Source organism: Bombina bombina, chromosome 8, assembly GCF_027579735.1.
Source record: "Bombina bombina isolate aBomBom1 chromosome 8, aBomBom1.pri, whole genome shotgun sequence".
Classification (NCBI taxonomy): Eukaryota; Metazoa; Chordata; class Amphibia; order Anura; family Bombinatoridae; genus Bombina; species Bombina bombina.
In genome coordinates this window covers 31,355,099-31,380,339 of record NC_069506.1, presented here as the reverse complement: position 1 = coordinate 31,380,339, position 25,241 = coordinate 31,355,099, and the positions used below count along the sequence as shown (strand labels likewise).

At 39.8% G+C, this 25,241-nt stretch overlaps 1 protein-coding gene across 1 annotated transcript; it reads left to right on the top strand.

The window, feature by feature from the left end:
• Nucleotides 1–547: 547 nt before the first annotated feature.
• On the top strand, nucleotides 548–24,743 carry RCC2 (regulator of chromosome condensation 2). The gene is made up of 13 exons (XM_053690268.1): nucleotides 548–659; nucleotides 2,652–2,936; nucleotides 6,787–6,880; nucleotides 8,699–8,842; nucleotides 9,100–9,231; nucleotides 9,323–9,411; nucleotides 9,491–9,605; nucleotides 10,079–10,245; nucleotides 10,904–11,084; nucleotides 11,175–11,280; nucleotides 15,903–15,975; nucleotides 23,757–23,834; nucleotides 23,938–24,743. The coding sequence occupies exons 2-13, from the start codon at nucleotides 2,679–2,681 to the stop codon at nucleotides 24,040–24,042; spliced, it is 1,542 nt and encodes a 513-aa protein (XP_053546243.1). The 5' UTR covers nucleotides 548–659; nucleotides 2,652–2,678; the 3' UTR covers nucleotides 24,043–24,743.
• Nucleotides 24,744–25,241: the final 498 nt, after the last annotated feature.

Genomic DNA, 25,241 nt, shown 5'->3' with positions numbered 1-25,241 from the left:
TGGGGTAACACAGGTATATGAACGTTATATATGGAGACACACACGATTTTTATATAACACCAGTGCTGTTACAGTGCAAAAAGGTTTAAGGACCAATGTTTCTCTATATGTGAAAGATCTTTTTATGCATCGGGAGGAGAGACAGATCAACATAATTGTTTAATGTGAGTATGGACAAACAGGATGCCAAAAAATCCCTAGTTCATTTCAATATACATTGGATACTGTTTGTAGCATTACCCTCTCACCGCGAGGGGCGCTGTTCCCCCTTCCTATCCCGTAATGAGGTTTCAAGCTTTGTGTCTCTGCTTTCTATTACACTGTAGACCAGTTCTACTGCTCGTGGCGCTGTGACTTCGTATGTTTGTCTGTGGCAATCAAGCCTGTATTAACCATGCACTGCAGTTGTCAAACCGACGGTGGCGCTGTGACTTAAATACAGATCCTCTGCTTATATCAATCTCGTTGATCGTTTTAGATTAGCGTGCAGTGCAGACTTCCCACCACTCGTGGCGCTGTGAATTTTGTTTGGACCCACTTCCCGTCCCAATCTCGCTGCTCTCCATGTGCTTGTGTTTTGTATTACCTACCGGTCCCAGCTTTTAGCTCTAGTCTGTCACGCGTATAGACGAACGCTCGTACTGCTCGCGTGAAGCCAGGTAATAAGGGTCCCCTGAAGGAGGCGCCCACGTGTTAGTCCTGCACAGTTATTGTTCTGTAGCAACACACAGTACCCTACCGGGGCAGGCTAGTTGTGGTGGAGAGAGGCAGGGGTAGCTCATTTGTAAGGGGACACTAGCCTGAGGGGGGAGAGAGGCAGGGGTAGCTCGTCTGTAAGGGGACACCAGCCAGAGGGAGAGAGGCAGGGGTAGCTTGTCTGTAAGGGGACACTAGAGGCAGGGATAGCTTGTCTGTAAGGGGACACTAGCCTGAAGGAGAGAGGCAGGGATAGCTTGTCTGTAAGGGGACACTAGAGGCAGGGGTAGCTTGTCTGTAAGGGGACACTAACCTGAAGGAGAGAGGCAGGGGTAGCTTGTCTGTAAGGGGACACTAGCCTGAAGGAGAGAGGCAGGGATAGCTTGTCTGTAAGGGGACACTAGAGGCAGGGGTAGCTCGTCTGTAAGGGGACACTAGCCTGAGGGAGAGAGGCAGGGGTAGCTCATCTGTAAGGGGACACTAGCCTGAGGGAGAGAGGCAGAGGGTAGCTCATCTGTAAGGGGACACTAGCCTGAGGGAGAGAGGCAGAGGGTAGCTCATCTGTAAGGGGACACTAGCCTGAGGGAGAGAGGCAGAGGGTAGCTTGTCTGTAAGGGGACACTAGCCTGAGGGAGAGAGGCAGGGGTAGCTTGTCCGTGAGGGGACACCAGCCTGAGAGGGAGAGAGGCAGGGGTAGCTTGTCTGTAAGGGGACACTAGCCTGAGGGAGAGAGGCAGAGGGTAGCTCATCTGTAAGGGGACACTAGCCCGAGGGAGAGAGGCAGGGGTAGTTCGTCTGTAAGGGGACACCAGCCTGAGAGGGAGAGAGGCAGGGGTAGTTCGTCTGTAAGGGGACACCAGCCTGAGAGGGAGAGAGGCAGGGGTAGCTCGTCTGTAAGGGGACACTAGCCTGAGGGAGAGAGGCAGGGGTAGCTCGTCTGTAAGGGGACACTAGCCTGAGGGAGAGAGGCAGAGGGTATCTCATCTGTAAGGGGACACTAGCCCGAGGCAGAGGGTAGCTTGTCTGTAAGGGGACACTAGCCTGAGGGAGAGAGGCAGGGGTAGCTCGTCTGTAAGGGGACACCAGCCTGAGAGGGAGAGAGGCAGGGGTAGCTTGTCTGTAAGGGGACACCAGCCCGAGGAAGAGAGGCAGAGGGTAGCTTGTCTGTAAGGGGACACTAGCCCGAGGCAGAGGGTAGCTCGTCTGTAAGGGGAGACCAGCCTGAGGGAGAGAGGCAGGGGTAGGTCGTCTGTAAGGGGACACTAGTTTAGAGGGGGTGACACTGATGTAGGAGATGGGGATCAGGGCATTGTGTTATGGTATATACAGAGTACAGTGTATCTGGCTCTATAATATGTATATACTGAGCTGTACATGCCATTGTTGTAGGAGACTGGTCCAGACCAATATGATATATACATAGTAAGTCACACGGGCTGTATAGGAAGATTAGTCAGCTATACAGTGTAGCTCTGCTGGGTAGAGGTAGGAAATGTTTAGTTTGAGATAAAGTACCGGGGTCCCTCTCACTAAGTTTATACATTGAGGTTAATAGTAACATGAATGGGGGTCACTATATATAGGTTTGGGTCTGAGCTTGAGGGATGTTGTCTGTGCCCCCATTGTTACCCTTTTATACCGACCCCTCCCCCATGTTGTGCTTTTCTGCTGTTCCTCACGAGTTTCTGTATATAACAGTGTTGTGTTTGTGCTGTCCCCCTCTGCTCTATTGATACTCTGGGTTACTATTGTTATTTAACATCTTCCTCTCTGCATTTCTTGCCTAGTTCCGTGCTATCTTGTCCCCCTTTTTGCGGTGTCGGGGCTCCCTCCCTTTGTCTGCCCCGGGCAATCCTCCTGTGTGTATGCGCTTCCTCCCTTTGTTGTCTGCCCACTCCCGCCGCCTGTAGCCCCCGCCCAGGCCTCACGCCGTCGGCTTATTGTTCTTCCCTCAGCGCCCTCACTTCGCCATCAGCAGCAACATGCCCAGGAAGAAGGTGACAGACGGCTCCGGACCGGGAAACGGCGCTGCGCGGCCTGGCGGGAGGAAGAAACCCGCGGGCTCAGGCAGGAAGAGAGACCGCGACGAGTTCAGCAGTGACGATGACGACCTGGACGGGAGCACCGGGTATGATGGGGGATACCAGGCCCAAAACAACAAGAGAGGTCCGGGAAAAGGTGGTGGTAAAGCGGCCGCTGCTGTAATCGTCACGGAACCGGAACACACCAAGGAGCGGATTGTGAGCGCAATAGCATCGTTATGTGGGGGAGGGGGGTATAATACTGAGGGGTCCGTACTTCATAAAGTGTGACAGGCAGAAAAAGAGAACAAAGTGTTAAACAATCGACCCAAAGTAAAATATCTTAACCCTAACCCGTCAAGAATTCCTTCAGAAAAGTAAAAAAAAAGTTTATAAGCTGGATAATACCATCACTTCCATTAATTTCACACGAAATGGTAAAATAAGAATACAAAACCTTAGGGATTTCAATAGGGATTTTATAAAGTAGACAAAAGACCACACATGCAAAAGAAGCAAACACAACCTGAGGTCAAATGTGCTGATAGACCCACATGGAAGTATTAGAATATATAAATATGAGAAGACATGAAAATAACTTGCAAAAAAAAGTTTAAATTGTACAGAACTTCACCAAGTTCTGCATTGAGAAAAATGGGGGCTAAGTGACAAATGCTGTCATTGTCACTAAACCAAAATAGACCAAACTAAAATGTATGATTGACAAATACATCTTATTTTAGAGAAGTGGAAAAAGGTTCTAAAAATCAATTTGCTTCATTCTCTTGTCTTTGCTGAAAGAGGAGCTGTGCATTACTGGAGCTAGCTACGTCAGTAAGCCAATTACAAGAGGCATATGTGCAGCCACCAATCAGCAGGCTAGCTCCCAAGCCTACCTAGGTATACCTTTAAACAAAGTATAACCAGAGAGCTAAGCAAATTACAGCATTCAATTTTAAAGATGTTTCAAATTTACTTCTATCTAAATCATGAAGGGAAATTTTGGTTTTCTTATCAGGTGACATGGCAAAAAAACTACATTATAGGGATACTAAACCCACTTTTTGTTTTCTTTAATGATTCCGATAGAGCATGCAACTTTCTAATTTATAGACCAATTCATTTTTCTTCTCTTGCTATCTTTATTTAAAAAAAAAAAAGCAGGAATGTAAAGCTTAGAAGCCAGCACATTTTTGGTTCAGAACCTGGGTTACTCTTGATTTTTGGTGCTGAAACTAAAATGGGTTGGCTATTAAGCTTTACATTCCTGCTTTTTTTTTTTTTTTTAAATAAAGATAGCAAGAGAATGAAGAAAAAAAATATAGGAGTAATTTAGAAAGTTGCTTAAAATTGCATGCTCTATCTGAATTATGAGGAAAAAAGTGGGTTTCATGTCCCTTTAAGTGCATAGAGCATCTTTTTAGTGTAATATCGCTTTTCAAGATCATATGACCCTCTTATTACAACTTATATTTCCCTTTGAAATATCTTCTAATTGAATCTGCTCTCAATACAGCAGGATTTATTTAGCTATTTCAGGGGCATACAAATCAAAACTGAAACTTAGTGTAGAAGCACTTTGTAATAGTGACATTTTACCAGAATCGTGTTTGCTAAAACATATCTGATAGTAGAGGGGCATTACTGTCAAGCCCTAATGGGTATGTGTATAGTCCGTCCCTTATTCACTGCCTTTCAATATATTAAAGGGACAGTAAATGATAAACTTTTATGATTCAGATAGATATACTGCCTGCGATTTTAAACAACTTTTCAATTTAATTTTGATCTGCTTTGTTCTTTTGCTATCCTTTGTTCAAAAGCATACCTATGTAGGCTAGGAGCAGCAATGCACTACTGAGCTAGCTGGAAATTAGAGGTTGCACACGTCTTGTGGTGTTGGCTCACCAGATGTGTTCAAGTTAGCTCGGTGTATTCCTGCTCATTAAAGCGCCATGATACCCAAATGTTGAAGTACTTGAAAGTGATGCAGAATAGCTGTAAAAAGCTGACTAGAAAATTTCACCTGAACATCTCTATGTAAAAAAGAAAGCTATATTTTACCTCAAATGTCCTAAGTATTTACACCTTACTGTAAAGAGTTTAAGCAGCCAGTCAGGATGCTTGTCCCAGGACAATCTAGTGTGTGTTTGGTATATGCAGGCACAGTCATGTTTATTTATAAAATATTTTCGTTTCATGAGATCACAGCAAAGACAAAGCATCTCAGCACTACTGATACTTATTGGCTAGTGTGTGTGTATATATTACACAGCACTTACTCTGGTGAGCTGAAGACACTTTTGAGGTAAAATCTCTTCCTTTTTTACATAGAAATGCTCAGGTGATATTTTCTTGTCGGCTTTTTACAGTTATGCTGTCACTTTCAAGTGATTTAGTTCTATTATGTCCCTTTAAACAAAGGATATCAATAGATTGATGCTAATTTGAAAAGTTAAAGGATAACTGAACCCAATTTTTTTTTTCTTTCATGATTCAGATAGAGCATGCAATTTTAAGTGACTTTCTAATTTACTCCTTTTATCAAGTTTTCTTCATTCTCTTGCTATCTTTATTTGAAAAAGAAGGCATGTAAGCTAAGGAGACAGCAAATTTTTGGTTCAGACCATGGACAGCACTTGTTTATTGGTGCTGTCCAATCAGCAAGGACAACCTAGGTTGTTCACCAAAAATGAGCCGGCACCTAAACTTACATTTTTGCTTTTCAAATAAACATACTAAGAGAATGAATAAAATTTGATAATAGGAGTAAATTAGAAAGTTTCTTAATTGCATGCTCTATCTGAATCACAAAAGACAAAATTTGGGTTCAGTGTCCCTTTAAGTAAATTGTAAAGTTGTTTAAAACTGTATGCTGTCAGAATCTTGAAAGATAAATTGTTTCATGCTCCTTTAAGAAATGTTTAAATTAGTCAAATAAGCTACTACTATATCATTTTCTTTAATTGTGTCCAGCTTCTAACTGGGGACAAATCTTTAGCATCATCTAGGGTAACCCAAAGTTTACTTATGCAATTGTTTAATTCCAGTGCCCTAATAACGAAGACCTCTTGCCCACTATATCATTTTTAGCCATAGCCTGGCTTGGTGAAAAGCACCGTCAGTCAAACAAAAGTAGTGCTAGAAAAAGACAAAGGGAGGTAAATAAATGTTTGGAGGCATTTTATTACTCTTTGTATCAAATATAGCTGAAATGGGATTAAAAGTTATGACAAAACAATAGCGCAATTAGAAAATTCTTCTCAACCATGTTCTTGATAGTAATGTAGGTAAAAATACATTTTCTACAAATGAAGGAAAAATCTATAAAGACAAGTTCAGCTAGACATGTTTTTGTGGGGATAGCAGCAGTAGGTAGATATTAAAAGGTGCTTCCCTCTGTATAAAAGCATATTGTTACTCTGTTGCAGTTTTCATAGCTTGCCAAGGGGTTAATGCCCGGTGTAATTTTTCTACTTGTAGGAATCTTATATTGTTTGTCTGCAAAAATTGTTTACTCCCCCTAAAGGGAGAAATCCAAGAAGCCATATCATTAAAATGGCTGAGTTAAGAATTATGTAATTTCTCTTCCCTTCTGGCTTTATTACATGACAAACATGCTACCACTAGTACTGAAGGATTTAATTTCAGTTACAAAGACAAGTTTCCAACACACACACCTTGTAGTCAGAAATTTTATATATGTATCTCTTTTCTGATAGGAGCAGATGATTACATGCAAATTATAGATGGTTATTTGCCCATTATCTCTAGAGTAGGATATTAAACCCTGGCTTCTTGCAAACCCTTTAACATTTAGGACCGAGTTAAGGCAACTTTCATGTAAATGATAAACTTTTTTTGGGTTGAAGGAGCTGACATTTAACATGTAAACCTTTATGTAGGAAAATATTTTAAAATTAAAAGCTTTGTCTTAATAGATACAATTACAGGAAATTCATGTTTGACAGCTATTTAGGCAGTTGTGAAATATTCTTAAGTACCCATCAGCAAATAGTCTAATGCTTAATTTTGCTCAACGCTAACATCCATATTTTGTATCTTGCAGAAACTTGAAGGTTCCAAGGCTAAAGGGCAACTCCTAATTTTTGGTGCAACAAACTGGGACTTGATTGGACGTAAAGAGGTGCCTAAACAACAAGGTATACCTTTTATTTATTTATTTATTTATTTATTTATATATATATATATATATATTTATTCCTCACACACGGCATTCGTCTTGTGTTATAACTGTCACCACAGTACATTTTGAAGGCACCTCTGTCCCTTTTGATCTGAGGTTAGCACCCCCATACCTGCTATCAGGTAAGATGGATGTTTGTGACTGGCATACTCTTGCTGATCCATAGCATTACATTTTAAGTGTTAGTTTTACTATAAGAAACTCTCAGTTGATAGCTTACAATTTATTAAACATTTTGTGGGAAATAAATAACATTTCACATCAAATTTGCAAATTGAAGTAATAAAGTTCCTTGATAAGACAAAGTAAAATTGGCATTGGAAGCCGTGTTTACAAGTACGTTGTAATATATATTGAGGCTTAAATGGCTTACATTTTTCTTTTAAAAATTTTACAGCCAATTTTAAAAACATTTCTATATACAGTACAAGTATTTCTTACACGCCTATTCCCTTTGCATCGCCCTTCTATGGCTGGTCCAAAGAGTGGTATTTTGTGTTCTCTGTACCCTCTGTATACCTTCTTGTATTATCAGGGCAACAAGCTGTCTGACACTTCTTGCACAAATTTTGATTTTATGGAAGGAGAGGACATTTTAGGTTCATTGCGTCCTTTGAGGATGAAGTGGAGCAGCACTCATGGTCAAGACTGACCTTTTCTTCAATGAACAATTTGATTTGCACAACCGTTTTCTGCTAGGGCTATATGCGGCTTGCTGACCAGTGTTTAGTGTGTTTTTATTTTAGGGCAAGTTACTTTTTGCTTACTCTCTCTATTGTTGATCATTATGGCTACCTAAAGCTGGGTATTAAGTCCTTTTTTAGTTTCATATGTAACACTTGCACGTGTTCCGGTTAAGGCTTTTGACAGCCTAAGTGGATTGCTTTTGACTGCCTAAGTGTGTGTGTTTATACAAACTTCCATATCTTCTTCCTTTAATTTAAGTAAATATGAATGTCTGTTTAAAGTTTCAAAGTGCTACCAGAATATTAGTTTGTAATAGATCTTAATAATACAATTATGTTTAAAATTAGGTTGTCTTCTAGAACTGTAACGCATTTGTGTAAAAATGAGTGTCCTCAATTTTTATTACCAATTGCGATATATATATATATATATATATATATATATATATATATATATATATATATATATATATATATATATATATATATATATACATACACTTCCTATCGATATATATCTACACACACATAAGAATATAGTCACATGTACATATATTTGTCTGCATATATATAATCATGTGCGTTTGGCAGTTTTGTTTGCTGCCGAATGCAGAAGGCCACCACTTGTAGCATTCATCTTTTTCCAGAGCTAGACTTCTTATGAAAGTGCAACACCCTAAGATCTTTGTAAATCCAGATGTTGTTGTATCCCGTGTGCAGCCGCTGTGTGTGTTCATATCTGCACTGTATAAAATAAAGGGAATTCAGCCCTTTTTAATATTTTTGAAAAAAAAAAAAAAAAAAAATTCATTTTATTTAGGTTCATGGTAAAAAGTTTAGCAACTTTTTACCATGATTCTAAATAAAATTAATTTGACATTTTGAAAAAAAGAGTGCTGAATTCCATTTCTTTTATACAGTGCAGATATGAGCATTGTGTCTCTTCTTTAGTATTATGTTTTTAAAGGGCCTGCACCAAATGACTGATTCTGATATTTCTAAAAGTATTCCTATTGAATTGCTATTTATGTGGTAAATGTATGTATTTTTAGATTTTGCAATCGGATAACACTCGTTTTGCTTTTTAGCTGCCTACCGTAACTTGGGCCAGAACTTATGGGGTCCCCACAGATATGGCAGCCTTGCAAGCGTGCAAATCAGAACTGTGGCCTCTGGTCCTTGTGCAGCACACAGCTTGCTCATTACCACTGAGGGTAGACTCTGGAGCTGGGGTATGTACATTAAGAGAATAGCTTTATATTAAAGTAGACTATATTCACATATGTTTTCAACAGTTACATATGTCCTCTTAAATGTAACGCATGGGAGGGGGATACTTTGAATAGCCAATTACTTTATATAATGATGCTTATTAAAAACGAATTTAGAAATGCTGAGTTAACGCCTTTTTTTTTTTTTTTTTTTTTTTTTTTTTTTTTTTTTAATGCTTGTGTAGTTTTTGGTGTTTTAAATCTGTTCTCTTGTTTAGGACGCAATGAAAAAGGACAGCTAGGCCATGGAGACACAAAAAGGGTTGATGCCCCTAAACCCATTGAGAGCTTAAAGGGGGAAGTGTTTGTAACTGCATCATGTGGCCGAAACCACACCCTTGCTTTGACAGGTGATTCATTTGTTAGTTATAGTAGAATCTTCTAGAACTAATTGTAAAATGATATATAAAAAGTGATTGAAACGCGTGGATTTCTTTACAGAAACTGGAACGGTATATGCATTTGGAGAAAACAAAATGGGACAGCTTGGTTTGGGGAACAAAACTGATGCAGTGCCAAGCCCTGCTCAGGTAATGTCTCCATCGTCCTCAATCTGTCTTACTATTTAATTTACTTTCTGGTGCTGACATTATTTGTTCTGTACTTTAGATACTGTACAATGGACAGCCCATAACCAAGGTGGCCTGTGGGGCAGAGTTTAGCATGATCGTGGATTGCAAAGGGAACCTGTATTCATTTGGTTGTCCAGAGTATGGACAATTAGGTACGTAGAAAAGATGTACCTTCTACCAATAAATGTTTGTGATTAGTTTATTTCATTTTCTCACTAATCTAAAATTGTGATGTGAGTTCAGCAATTGGGGGTGGGGTATTATAAAAAAATTTTTTCTCTCTCCCTGTTTTGTCATTTATGCAAAACCTGTTCATTTAGATTGTGTGGGAGAAGTGGATAAGTGACCAAGATATAACATACAGATAAGGACTTAGTAAAAGATGGACAGTTGACTAAAAAGATTAGAAAGCTGAACTTATAGTAACGACAGGAAGTGAAAAACACTACTCAAAATTTGTTAATGGATATAGTCCTTGTGGTGTTACTGAACAGTTAGTGGTTACGTCACCAATCCCAAATCTGTTATCAGCGGTTTCCACAATATAAGTCAAGAGATCCTGAACATACTTGCCTTGACACTGAAATCTCTCTATTTTGTTTTTGTGCTTTTCTCCTCTATTCAGGGCACAACTCAGATGGAAAGTACATTGCCCGTGCTCAGCGCATTGAGTACGACTGTGAGCTGATACCTCGTAGAGTTGCCATCTTTATAGAGAAAACAAAGGATGGTCAGATCCTACCTGTCCCTAATGTGGTTGTCAGAGACATTGCATGTGGGGCTAATCACTCGGTAAGACTGCAGTCTTTTATTGTCACTAACTTTAGGAAAACCTCCAAAGTATTAAAGTAATTGTAAAGTTTAATTTAAAGCCCAGTATCTAAAAATACTCAATAGGGGCACTTTAAGTCATTAAACTTTACAATGACGCTTCTTTTTTTTAAAAATACCTTTTTGTTACGGTAAACTTGCAGTCAATCCTCCGCCCGAATCTCAGACTGTATTGAGCATATCGAATGACGAATCCAAATTTTTCCAATCATTGCGTGCTCCCTTTGGCGATCGGCAGTTCTTATTTAAAAAAAGAAGCAACATTGTAAAGTTTAATTACTTAAAGTGCCCCTATTTTAAGAGTATTTTTAGATACTGGGCTTTTAAATAAGCTATCAAGGATTCTAAAATTCAGTATCACTCTAGAACCACATATTGCGCCTGAATACCTTACAGGATTGCAACTGCATCTTACACGTTTTAGGCTCCCTGTACATAAACCACCTGCAGAATTCTTTTGTGCTGATTTGCAAGCAGTCTTTGTATTCGTCTCTTAAGTGTTTCAGAGCAAACCTTACCTTCATTTCTAGTTGTTTTTTATGGTTACATGAAAATTCTGTAGATTAGTAATACTAATCATACAACTAATTTTATGTTTATTTATTTTTTCCCTGGACAGCTGGTGCTTGATTCACAAAAACGTGTCTTTTCCTGGGGGTTTGGTGGGTATGGTCGATTGGGTCATGCTGAGCAGAAAGATGAGATGGTTCCTAGACTGGTGAAGCTTTTTGACTTTCCAGGCCGTGGAGCTTCCCAGATTTATTCTGGGGCAACTTGCTCATTTGCTGTAAACGAGATGGGTAAGTTGCAGAAAATGGTGTCTTGACATGTCCAAGGATAGAGGACAAGGATTCTTTTGGTCTGTGAATCTGATCAGATGTTGTTTGTAGGTGGATTGTTTTTCTGGGGAGCAACAAACACATCACGTGATTCTACAATGTACCCAAAAACAGTACAGGACCTGTGTGGATGGAAAGTCAGAAGCCTGGCCTGTGGGTGAGTGAATAAAGAATCTTTAATAACCAAAGGGATCAAACAACTCATGGATATTTTAATCTTGGAAAATTGAAATCTCATACATACAAAAGTATTAACTGGGTAAGATATATATATATATATATATATTCGTATTGTTCCGAGTATAGGCCGCTCCTGATTATACGCTGCACCCTTAAAGTTTGGTGCCATTTTAAAGAAATTACATTTTTTAACTCTTAGCCTCCCTCCCTGACAGATGTTTACTTGCCCTTCACCCTTACACACACACACACACAGCCCCCTTATAAACCCTCACAGGCTGCCTCCTTCCCTCACACAGTGCACACTACTCACCCTATTAACCACCTACCTTACAAAAGGCCTCCCCTCAGCCCTCCTCACCCTCTTAGCCCCCTTCTTCCTCACACAACCCCCTCCTCACCAATCCTAACTAACCCTCCTGTCACAGCTTATAACTCACAGCAGCTTCCACTCTTATCTTAAGCCCCTGCCACTCCAGTCCTGAGCACATTGATGTTGCTGGGGATATACCAAAAGAAAAATGTTTCCAAGTCGGTGTGCAAGATAACCATAAAAGTAGTATAGTACATGTTTATCCCAAACATTCTGCCAGTGTTTCATTTCATATCTCTGCACATACCTTATACCATATTTTTGCTAGGGACTCAATGAGTGACTCACCCCGCCTACACCGTTAATTAGCGTGTCTGGTCCTCAGTAGTACAGCGGTCAACTCCTCCAAGTGCCACTACGTATGGCGCCTATCCCAGATAGTTCTTAAATATGAATCACACTTGCCTTAGTTCCCTGCTCCTGGTGATTAACCAGTACGTTCCTTGCTCCGTCTGACCATGGCAAGTTTCCTCCTCGTTTCTTCTGGGAACAGGTGATCAGGAATGGTGCCTGACGTCGCTCGTATTCCATACATGCAAATAGGAAGTTGCTGTGTGTTTGCCCAAATCCCTCCCTGTAACAGCGCTTCCGCACAACCCCAACCAGACCATTCAAGGTAGCATCCTGATTTATAGGCCGCACCCCTGATTTCAAGACTTACACAAGGGGGAAAAAGTGCGGCCTATACTCGGAAATATATATATATATATATATATATATATATATATATATTCTCTCGAGGCTCAAAATTTCCACTCTTTACTAGCCATTGGCGAGTGGAAATTTAATGGTGGCGAGTGAAATTGCGTGAATTTTGAATCAACGTTCACTCACGGTCCAAAGTCTGGTGGCGTGATTTGTAAGTAGCAAATTTAGCACATTTGCAAAATGTACACGCTTATTGCAGCATTGACAATCGCACATTTTGGACTATGCACTAAAAATATTATCTGAAGGGATATTATATATCCTAGGAAGGGCAAGGATATTTTATTCCTCTAGGGCTGTAGGAACAATATTAATTCTTAGACTGTTACTTCTGAAAGGGTAAATGGGGGCAGAGAGAGAGATCGGAGAGGAAAAGGAAAAGTGGAGAAGATAGCGTTACGAGAGAGTGGAGAAAAATAAGAGTACAAAGCTATGAGAGAGGGGAAAGAGTTTAAAGAGAAGATATGGCCTGATAGAAAAGGAACAGGTTAAAAAGACAGATTGAAAAGAGGAGGGAGGGGAAAAAGATTTGAGAGAGAAGGAAGAGATATTTCTTAAAAGAAAATCTGCAGGTCTGCTAAAACCTTCCATGACTGTCAGCAACTTCCTACTTCTATACAGCTGTTGTCTTACCTAGAACCACCAAGCTAATGATGCTAACTGCTATGAACTTATTTTTTAACCTATTACTGTATGTAGCATTATTATTATTTTTTTTTAAGGTATAAAATTAAAAATGACTGCACAACGTGTTTCACAATGGCTAAACATATGCAAAGAGGGGGTGGAGTGGGTGTGGTGTGGGCAGGGAGCGTGTAGAATCAGGAGTGGTGAGTAACATTTTGGCCTGGCTAGTAGCTTATGACCTGACATTTTTGAGCTGTGTGTATATATCTATATCATATCTCTTTTTTTTTTTTCTTTTCTCTCTCTCTCTCTTCTCTTTCTCTTTCTCTCTCTCTCTCTTTCTCTTTCTCTTTTTCTCTCTTTTTCTCTCTCTCTTTTTCTCTCTCTCTTTCTCTTTCTCTTTTTCTCTCTCTCTTTCTCTTTCTCTTTTTCTCTCTCTCTTTCTCATCCCTATAACAACATATTAGTTTTTTTATAGAAAGCTGTGCACTCCGAAAAAAAAAAAAATATATATATATACACACACACACACACACGTCTGCAAACCAAAGTAATATACAAAAATAGTGCAAACAGTGCATATATTATTGTACAAATTCAGCAGATAAGTGCAGGAGTGTACGTGTGAATTAATGCAACCGAGGACTGCAGTTATATGCACTAGTATTTACAGACGAGGTATGCAAAAATATATACATATGCTGATATTAAACCCCAATTGGGGCAAAACACAAATAATACACAATGAACAATAATTAAGTCTTTATCCTTTTTGGAGGGGCTCTGAAGATCCCTTTCTTGCTGAGAGGTTAAAGGCTGCTTGTCAAAAAAAACAAAAAACTCTTGAGTTCCTAGTTGAGGGTGAAGGTAACGGTGATAAGATCTAAAAAAAAAAAAGCGCACAAGAACACTTCTCATAGTGTAGAAAAGCTTTAATCCAATTAGGCAAATAAAAACATAACTCAGGCAAATAAACATAACTCGCAATCCCCCTGAGTTATGTTTTTATTTGCCTAATTGGATTAAAGCTTTTCTACACTATGAGAAGTGTTCTTGTGCGCTTGTGGTTTTTTTTAGATCATATCAGCTGTACCTTCACCCTCAACTAGGACCTTGAGGTTTGTTTTTTTTTTTTTGTTTGACCAGCAGCCTTTAACCTCACCAATAAAGGGATCTTCAGAGCCCCTCCAAAAAGGATGACTCTTAATTATTGTTTCTTGCTTTTCATTGTGTCGTCTTTGTGTTTTGTGCAAATTGGGGTTTAATATCAGCATATGTGTATATATATATTTGCATACCTCGTCTGTAAATACTAGTGCATATAACACTGCAGTCTTCAGTTGCATTAATTTACACGTACACTCCTGCATTTATCTGCTGAATTAGTGCATATATTATACAAAAATAGTGCAAACAGATTGTACAATATCACTCTGGTTTGCAGACAAATATCATATGTACATGTGACTATTCTTACGTGTGTGTGTATAGATATGTATCAATAGATATCAATATAGATAGGAACGATATGTATATATATATATATATATATATATATATATATATATATATATATATATATATATATATATATATATATATATATATATATATATATATATATATATATATATATATATATTACACATACATACACACACATACATACACACATCTTCTAATAGATATAAGCCATATTCGGAACTAAATTTAGAACCTCTTACAAAATGATCAAACCCCTCTTCCACTTTTTTTTTTTTTTTTTTAAATACCCAATGATTCCATGCAGCAGTTGTGAGTGTCTGAAAAATATGGAAGGTACTCTAATATTTTTCAAATTGTCATTCCCCTTATTGTCTAATCAAGAAAAATGTAGTGAAGTAAATTGCATATAAGAAAACATATTTGTCTTATTAAAGGGACACTTAGTTCAAATTAAACTTTAATGGCTCAGATAGAACATACAATTTTAAACAACTTACCAATTTACTTTAACAAAATGTGCAGTCTTTTTTTATATTTACACCTTTTGAGTCAACAGCTCCTACTGAGCATATGCAATAATTCACAGAATATATGTATATGCATTTGTGATTGGCTTATGGTTGTCACATGATACAGGGGGGGAGTGGAAATAGACATAACTGAAATTTGTCAGAAAAAAAGATCTACTGCGTTTAAGTTCAGTCTAAGTGCTATTGCATGTAATTTTATCATTCATTTGTTGATTGAACACAAACTAAGGTCCTTAAAGAACCAGTAGATTTGCTCAAAGTACTATACCACATTTAATTTATTAGTGTTAATCTTTTTCCCCTACCTTTTTTTTTTAGCTCTAATCTTCTTTTAAGATCCTCATCCAAATGTTTCCTGACACCCTGGTTGGGGATCGCTGTATTAGAGGATAGATTAAAGGAACAGTAAAGTCATAATTCTGACAGAGCATGCAATTTTAAAACACTTTCCATTTTATTTATAGTATCTATTTGTTCTCAGTTTTTTTTATATGCACACTTTGAGGCACCAGCTCCTACCGAGTATGTGAAAGAGTTTACTATGTATGTATGAGTCTGTAATTGGCTAAATGCTGTCACATGATACAAGAAAATAGATCAAAATGTTTGAAATTTCTCATAAAAAATCTCATTTGAAATTTAGACATATTTTCTTTACTGTACAATTCTGTTGTATTTAATGTTCCTTTTTAAGGAGGTTCGTGACATATTGTGTCCAAATAGTTTTATCCATGACACGATTCTAGGAATTGCTGTTGCAAGAGCGTTGTGTGCACGCAGTAAATTAGAATATCCTAAAGGATTTTAGGGTAAGTGCAAGCATCTAATATCTAAAGCAATTTGGATTTTATTTTTTGCTTTTGTTTCTTTTTATAGAAAGAGCAGTATTATAGTGGGAGCTGACGAGAGTACAATCAGCTGGGGTCCTTCCCCAACATTTGGGGAACTGGTGAGTTCATACAGGCTGCTATTGCTTTAATGTTTTAATTTTAATATTTTTTTATTTTTTTTTGTAAATTCTCTCATTGACTGAAAGTGTAACTTTCTCTCCTAAGACATGCAGAGTCCACGACGTCCTTCCATTTACTAGTTGGATATTCACTTCTGGCCAGCAGGAGGAGGCAAAGGGCACCCCAGCAGAGCTGTTAAGTGTCACTTCACTTACCCATAACCCCCAGTCATTCTCTTTGCCTCTGTCAATGGAGGCTGTGAAGTTGGTGTCTGAAGATATTTATTCCTTTCTTGGGTACTTTTCCCTGCAAGCAAGGATTTGGTTTAGCTGTGTCCACATCAATCTCTTGAGTAAGTAGTGGTGGCTTCTAAGCAGTTAGAAAACAAAGCAAGGACCACCTCACCACTTTCTAACACATTGCTGCCCTTGGTATAGAAAGCCAGAGTTTGTTACTCTGTTCTTTCTTTTTCTACAGGTCTCTTGATAGGAGTATTTGTCCGTTCACACCTTGTGAACTGTCTTCCTGCCCAACAGCTGAATATGCAGGTAAGTGCTTTTTGTCTTCTAGGTACTGGAGACTTGCACTTTTCATGCTTTGTTAAAAAAAAACTGCATTTTTTTTATTGGGACATATTAAACATTTGTTAAGGGTTTATTTGAGAAGAGTGCAGGCACGTTTGTATGTGAGGGGAGACTTTGGTAACTTCCCTTATGTGTGATGGAACTCTCTCTTTAGGCTGAAGTTTTTTTTTTGTGTGTGAAGGAGACGTTTAGATATTTGTATCTTGCTGCCCGTATGAAACTGGGTCAGATCCGTTAGTTTAATAAGACTGAGAGACGTTTGCGCGCTTTCTGTTAGTGCGCAGTTTCTTTGTGTGGCGTTCACGTGACAACCCGCTCTTCCGCTTGTAGAGAACTGGGAAGCGCGCTGAAGCGGAGCAGTGTCATTCTCTGCAAGCTATTGGCTGTGACAGCTGTTGGAGCTTCTCCCTTATTTGGGGTACTAACGGTGACAGTAGGGCACCTCAGCCTGAGGTTTTTGCTTATTTTGGGGGGCATATTAACGCTTTGTAGTATCCTAGTTTTCCTTGTTAAAAAGGCAGTTACTGCGCTTTGAAGAAGTTCTTTTTTTTTTTTTTTTTTTTTTAAGTGATAGTAAACCTTTTTGTTTCATTTGCTTTTCGGAGGTTTTTATCTTAGCTATGGACACTGAACAGGAGTCTATTTCACTTGATAAATTTTATGTTTAGAGGCCAAAATTGTTTTACCTATGCAATTTTGCTCCTCATGTTTAGCTAAGTTCATAAAGCTTAAAGATAAATGACTCTTCTGAGCCTATTGTCTCTCAGGATATGCCACAGCTTTCTCCTCAAACGTCCCAAGCCTCAATGGCATCACATACAGTGCCCTGCGGTTCCTCTCAGCCTCCTGGAGGAGTATATTTGCCAATAGATTTTGCTGCACAGATATCTTCTGCGACTATCTGCTTTTACCATGATGGGGAAGCGCAAGAGGAAATCTAAACATTTTTCTGAAAAGGTGTCTGTCCCATCTGCTGTTGGGAAGATTGACCTCGCTTATAAGTCTGATGAGGAGGCTACCTTGGTAGGTTCTGAGGGTGAAATCTCAGACTCTGTCAGTATAAATCCTTTGATTCTGAAGAAGTAAACTTCAGATTTAAGCTTGAACACCGGTTACTTTTAACCCCTTAATGACCACATCACTTTTCCATTTTCTGTCCATTTGGGACCAGGGCTATTTTTACATTTCTGCTGTGTTTGTGTTTAGCTGTAATTGTCCTCTTACTCGTTTACTGTACCCACACATATTATATACCATTTTTCTCGCCATTCAATGGACTTTCTAAAGATACCATTATTTTCACCATACCTTATAATTTACTATAATTTTTTTTTTATAAAATGAGGAAAAAATGGGGGGGGGGGGGGCTTTTTTTCTAACTTTGACCCTCAAAATCTGTTACATATCTACAACCACCAAAAAACACCCATGCTAAATAGTACCAAAATTTTGTCCTGAGTTTAGAAATACCCAATGTTTACATATTTGCTTTTTTTGCAAGTTATAGGGCCATAAATACAAACTTTGCTATTTCCAAACCACTTTTTTTCAAAATTAGCGCTAGTTACATTGGAACACTGGTATCTGTCAGGAATCCCTGAATATCCATTGACATGTATATATTTTTTTTTTCTAGAAGACATCCCAAAGTATTGATCTAGTTATATTTCATGCCACCATTTCACCACCAAATGCGATCAAATAAAAAAAAAAAAATTGTCTACTTTTTCAAAACAATTTTTCACAAACTTTAGGTTTCCCACTGAAATTATTTACAAACAGCATGTGCAATTATGGCATAAATGGTTGTAAATGCTTCTCTGGGATCCCCTTTGTTCAGAAATAGCAGACATATATGGCTTTGACGTTGCTTTTTGGTAATTAGAAGGCTGCTAAATGCCACTGCGCACACACATGTATTATGCCCAGCAGTGAAGGGGTTAATTAGGGAGCTTGTAGGGTTAATTTTTAGCTGTAGTGTAGTAGACAACCCCAAGTATTAATCTAGGCCCTTTTTGGTATATTTCATGCCACCATTTCACCGCCAAATGCGATCAAATTTAAAAAAAAATAGTCAACTTTTTCACAAACTTTAGGTTTCTCACTGAAATTATTTACAAACAGCGTGTGCAATTATGGCACAAATGGTTGTAAATGCTTCTCTGGGATCCCCTTTGTTCAGAAAAAGCAGACGTATATGGCTTTGGTGTAGCTTTTTGGTAATTAGTAGGCCGCTAAATGCCACTGCGCACAACACGTGAATTATGCCCAGCAGTGAAGGGGTTAATTAGGTAGTTTGCAGGGTTAATTTTAGCTTTAGTGTAGAGATAAGCTTCCCACCTGACACATCAGACCCCCTGATCCCTCCCAAAGAGCTCTTTTCCCTCCCCCACCCCACCCCACAATTGTCCCCGCCATCTTAAGTACTGGCAGAAAGTCTGCCAGTACTAAAAAAAAGTGTCGTGTTTTTTTTGTTGTTTTTTTTTTTTATATATATATAGCATATTTACATATGCTGTTGTGTAGGACCCCCCCAAACAGTTCTCTAACCCTCCCCCTTTGCCTTATTGGGGGCCATCTTGGGTACTGGCAGCTGTCTGCCAGTACCCAGTTTGCAAATAAAATGTTTGTGTGTTTTTTTATTTTTATTCCTTTTTTTTTTTTTTTTTTTTTTTTTTTTATCTGTAGTGTAGCTTCCCCCCCCCCCCCCCATACCAATCCCGCTCCCAGATCCCTTAGATTTACTTTTTTTATATTTTCCCCCACCCCCCCTTTCTCCCACTTATAAAAAACAATTTTTCTGTAGTGTAGCGGTTCCCACCCGCTCCCTCCCTGTGCATGCGCCTGCCTCCTCAAGCGCGTGTCCCCGGCGATCCCGCCCCCCTCTCTGACTTAGACCGCATCGATGGCCGCCCTCCCACTTCAGCTCCCACCCACCAACGAATGCGGCCATCGATGTCCGGTGCAGAGAGGGCCAGAGAGTGGCTCTCTCTGCACCGGTGGGGTAAAATTTATTATTGCAGGATGCCTCGATATCGAGGAATCCTGCAATAACCGGAAAGCAGCTGGAAGTGATCAGGATCGCTTCCAGCTGCTTTCCAGACCGAGGACGTGCAGGGTACGTCCTTGGTCGTTAAGTGATTTTTTTTTTAATTTTTTTTTGAGGACGTACCCTGCACGTCCTCGGTCGTTAAGAGGTTAAAGGAGGTAATGGCTACTTTGGACGACTCAGATTCTTCTGTCGCTGTCAACCCTAAGAAATCTAATAAGCTTAATAAAATGATGTTCCTTCCTCTGTGGAACTGTTTCTTGTTCCTGACCGTGTGTCGGAGATCATTACACAGGAATGGGATAAGCCAGGGATTCCTTTTTCCCCGTTTCCTGTCTTTAAAAAGAAGTTTCCTGTTGCTGACTCCATTCAAGACTCATGGCGCACGGTGTCTAAGGTAGAAGGTGCTATTTCTATGCTGGCCAAGAGAACTTCTATTCCTATACAGAATAGCTGTTCTTTGAAGAATCCCATGGACAAAAAGCTGGAGGCTTATTTAAAGAAAATGTATGTTCATCAGGGTCTTCAAAGGCAACCTGCTGTTTTTTATTGCTACGGTAACAAGCGCAGCATCTTATTGGTGTGATGCTTTGTCCGAGTTGATTTTAGAGGAGATCCAAGATAAGATCAAGGCTCTCAAACTGGCCAATTTCTCTATCTCGTATGCCAACATGCAAGTTATTAGACTGGGAGCCAAGATGTCTGGCTTCACTGTTCTTGCCCGAAGGGCTTTATGGCTTAAATCTTGGTCGGCTGATGTTACCTTAAAGTCCAAGCTCCTGTCGCTACCTTACAAGGGTAAGACCCTGTTTGGTCCTGGTCTGGCGGAGATGATTTCTGAAATTACGGGTGGAAAGGGGTCTTTTCTACCTCAAGAAGAATAGGCATAAGGGGTGCCAAAATTCTAATTTTCGTTCCTTTCGTAACTTCAAAGGTCAAGTCTTCCACATTCTCTTGGACATCCATTCAGACTTGGAACAAGGGGAAGCATCTTAGTCATCTGAGACCAAGTCTGCATGAAGGGTCTTCCTCAGTCCGGGATTGAATCAAGTGGGGGGCAGACTTTCCTTTTTTAGTCAAGCGTGGATACGCAATGTCCCAGACCCTTGGGTTGTGGACATAGTATCTCACGGTTATAAAATAGAATTCAAATCTCGTCCTCCCAGGGGCAGATTCCTCCTCTCAAGGTTATCTGCGTATCAGTTAAAAAGAAGCATTCTTAAGCTGCGTTCAGGACCTTTCCTCCCTGGGAGTAATTGTTCCAGTAAGGGATCAGGGTCTAGGATTCTATTCAAATCTGTTTGTGGTTCCCAAAAAAGAGGGAACTTTTCGACCCATCTTAGACCTAAAGTGTCTCAAATTTTTCACGGTACCGTTCTTCAAAATTGAAACCATTTGTTCCATTCTTCCTTTGTTCCAAGAGGGGTCTGTTCATGACTACCAGAAACCTGAAGGATGCATATCTTCATGTTCCTATCCACAAGGATCATCACCAGTTCCTGAGATTCACTTTTCTAGAAAAGCACTTTTCAATGTGTTGCTCTTCTGTTTGGCCTTGCCACAGCTCCCAGAACTTTCACAAAGGTTCTGGGGGCTCTCTTGGCAGTTGTTAGGTCTCAGAGAATTGCTGTGGCGCCTTATCTGGACCGCATATTGATTCAGGCGCCATCTTTTCAAATAGCAAACTCTCATACAGAGATCTTGTCTTTTCTACTTTCTTACGGATGGAAACTGAATCTGGAGAAGTTTCCTTGTTTGAGCTACAAGGGTGCGTTTCTTAGAGACATAGATTCCCTATCTATGAAGATTTTTCTGACTGAGATCAGAAAATCAAAATTTCTCTCCTCTTGCCTCTACAGTCTACTGTTCGGCCATCAGTGGCTCAATGCATGGAGGTAATTGGAAGAGTCATCATCTCTCCCCATAAACATCTTGGAGTTGAGAGCGATCTTAAATGCCCTGATGGCTTGGCCTCCGTTGTCCTTAATTCGGTTTATCAGATTCCAGTCGGACAACATCACCTCAGTGGCTTACATCAACCACCAGGGAGGAACTCAGAGTTCCTTGGCCATGAAGGAGGTGGCTCAGATTATTCAGTGGGCGGAAGCTCACAATTGTCTATCTGCCATCCACATTCCAGGGGTGGACAACTGGAAAGCAGATTTTCTGAGCAGACAGACCTTTCATCCAGGGGAATGGGCTCTCTATCCGGAGGTGTTCTCCAGGTTAACCCTCGATCTGGCCGTTCCTTGGGATTTCGGTCTAGCATACCTGTTTCCACCGTTTGCGCTCCTTCCACGAGTCATTGCTCGTTTCAAACAAGAGAGAGCATCCGTAATTCTAATAGCTCCTGCATGGCCTCGAAGGATCTGGTTTGCAGACCTAGTGAGGATGTCATCTCTTCCTCCTTGGAGGTTACCTCGGAGGAAGGTCCTTTCCTCCATCCAAATCTTGTTTCTCTGAAGCTGACTGCATAGAGATTGAACCCTTAGTTCTGGCTAAGCATGGAGTCAGTCATTGATACAATGCTTCAGGCACAAATACCTATATACGCAAGCCTGTTTACCATAAGGTATGGCACAAATACCTCTATTGGTGTGAATTGAAGGGCTTCTCTTTAGGGTCAGGATTCCTATAATTTTGTCTTTTCTCCAGCAAGGTCTGGAGAAAGGGTTGTCAGTCAGTTCTCTGAAAGGTCAGATTTCTGCAATATCCATTCTTTTACATAAGCGTCTGGCGGGTGTGCAAGATGTTCAATCTTTTTATCAGGCCTGTGTTTAAACCTGTTGCTCCTCCTTGGAGCCTTAACCTAGCTCATGGAGTTTTGCAACAGGCTCCATTTGAGCCAATGCATTCTGTAGATATTAAGTTGTTACCTTGGAAAGTTTTGTTTCTGCTATTTCTTCAGTTTGCAGAGTTTCTGAACTCTCTGCAGTGTGATTCTCCTTACCTTATTTTCCATGCGGATAAGGTGGTACTTCGTACAAAATTGGGGTTTCTCCCTAAGGTGGTTTCGGATAGAAATATTAATCGGGAAATTTGTTGTTCCTTCTCTTTGTCCTAATCCTTCTAATAAGGAACAAATGTTGCATAACTTGGATGTTGTGCGCATTCCGAAATTCCACCTACAGGCTACTAAGGATTTTCGACAGTCTTCTGCCAGGTTCGTTTGTTTCTCAAGAAAGCGTAGGGGTCAGAAGGCCACCTCTACTTTCCCTCTGGTTGAGAAGTACGATTCGTTTTGCATATGAGACTGCTGGACAGCAGCCTCCTGAGAGCATTAAGGCTCATTCCACTAGGGTTGTCTCCTCTTCGTGGGCTTTCAAAAATTAAGCTTCTGTGGAACAGATTTGCAAGGCAGGAACATGGTCCTCTCTACATACTTTATCCAAATTTGATACATTTTGCCTCGGGGAGAAAGATTCTTAAAGTGGTGGTGTCTTCTGTTTAGGTCTGCATGTCTTGTTCTCCCTCCCTGTTCGTTCTGTGTCCTCTAGCTTGAGTATTGGTTCCCACTAGTAATTGGAATGACGTTGTGGACTCTCCATGTCTTAGGAAAGAAAATAAAATTTATGCTTACCTGATAAATTTCTTTCTTTCCGGATATGGAGAGTCCACGACCTCACCCTTTTGATTAGACAGTATTTTTTGCTAAACCTCAAGTACCTCTACACATTTGTGTTAGCTTCTTTTTCCATTTCCCTTTGGCTGAATGACTGGGGGTTATGGATGAGGTAAGTGACACTTAACAGCTCTGCTGGGGTGCTCTTTGCTGCCTTCTGCTGGCCAGGAGTGAATATTCCACTAGTAATTGGAATGATGTTGTGGACTCTCCATGTCCGGAAAGAGAAATTTATCAGGTAAGCATACATTTTATTTTCTTTCAGACATTTTACAGTTTATAATAGGGCAGTCTAAATGTTTTAGTAGCTTAAATGCTTAGTGAAAACTAGTATAGTCTGTTGACTTGGCAAATTTGTGCATGGCGTAAGTCAATTTTACAAATAGTTGGCTTTTTTCTTTCCCCAACATGCTGCCTACTGGCACCTAAGTGGTTAATTTGTTTCTTAAAGCCATGTTGACCTCTTAAAGGCAAATGAGACCCTCCTTGACATCCATTTGGGTAAATATTTTGTTCTCTACTCAGGGTTACGGTGACAACAAAGCAAAATCTTCCACCACTGCACAGGAGGTGAAGACTTTGGATGGACTTTATTCAGAGCAGGTGAGTGTTATGGATGAGCTATACCTGAGGAGGTTTCTAAAACTATTTATTCCTGGCTAAGTTTTTTTTTTTTTTTTTTTTTTTTTTTCTTTTGCCCTTTCAGGTTGCTATGGGATATGCGCATACTCTGGTGGTTGCACGAGATGAAACTGAACAAGATAAAGAAAAGCTGAAAAAACTGCCAGAGTACAACCCACGCACCCTGTGAGGTTGACTCTCATTCCAGTAACCCATTCATTGCTACCTATTGAGTATTGCTGCATTGCAATGCCTGACAGACCTCCAGACCTAAAATGGTTAAGGCAGCTCTATCAATGGTACCTGGACTCCACTATTACATTCCTTTTATGACTTCTCAGTTATTATATCTCCAGGAAAAGAAAACAATGTCATTTATGAATTATAATTTTTTCCCCATCTTTGTGGAGACCGTTCTCTGATCATGAGAGAGGGTGGAAGTTGGGGGGGGGGGGGCAGGGAAATAACTCAGGAGTTATGTGACCCTAAAATGTAGAAGCAGCAAATTCTGTTTCTTTAAATTTCCCAGGACTCCCACCTGTGGCATATTGACTCCTATAGCAGCGTGCTCCAACCATGTGAGTAAGATGGCTACAAGGACTTTGGGTGATTGCCCATTCTGGCCAAAATAGCAGAATTTTGTTTTTGCTGTATTTGTTTCAAATTCTTATAAGTTGTACGGAATCGGTGCCTTGTTGAATGGGTGTTACCGACTGTACGTTAAGACCTTCCATTCCAGCCAAGCTGCACTTACAGTGCCTTTTATGTCCAGTCTGCACTTCTATTTCTCCAGTTTGTTCTCAGTCTTGCTGTTACATAGCAGTTAACACTTGTTTTATTTTAGTTTTTGTTAGGAAATAAATCGTTAAATAAAAATCCTCCTTTTAGTAAGATGTAGCAGTAAGTCTCTTAATTACTTGCCTCTTTTAAAAAAATTTCCCCTTCAAAAAAAGCTCAATTTGCATGAGTTTTTGGTAAAGAAAATATTAGACATTTTTCTGCTCCTTAGTTGTTTTAGAAGTCTAGAGTTTGCTGCTAAGTAGGTATGTGCATTCATAGTTCAGTCCTTTGAATGACAAAAATGGCCACACACAGGTAGCGGCATTTGGCTCGCTTTTTTGGAGCTAGATTTATTCGTTTTAAAGTGCAACACACACACACATCTAGATATGTGTATCACAACTTTCAAACAAATCTGGGTCAGAAAAGAGCCAAATGCAGATATCCTTGGCCATATTCGTCATTGGTTCATAGAAACGAACGACAAATGCACATACCTACTGCCAAGTAACTCTTCTATATCTGCTCTTTAACTGGCCTTGGCTTCTCCAAATAAACAGCAATTAGGGGGGAAGTTAGGTCTATTACAAACTATTGCAGTAAAGGTGT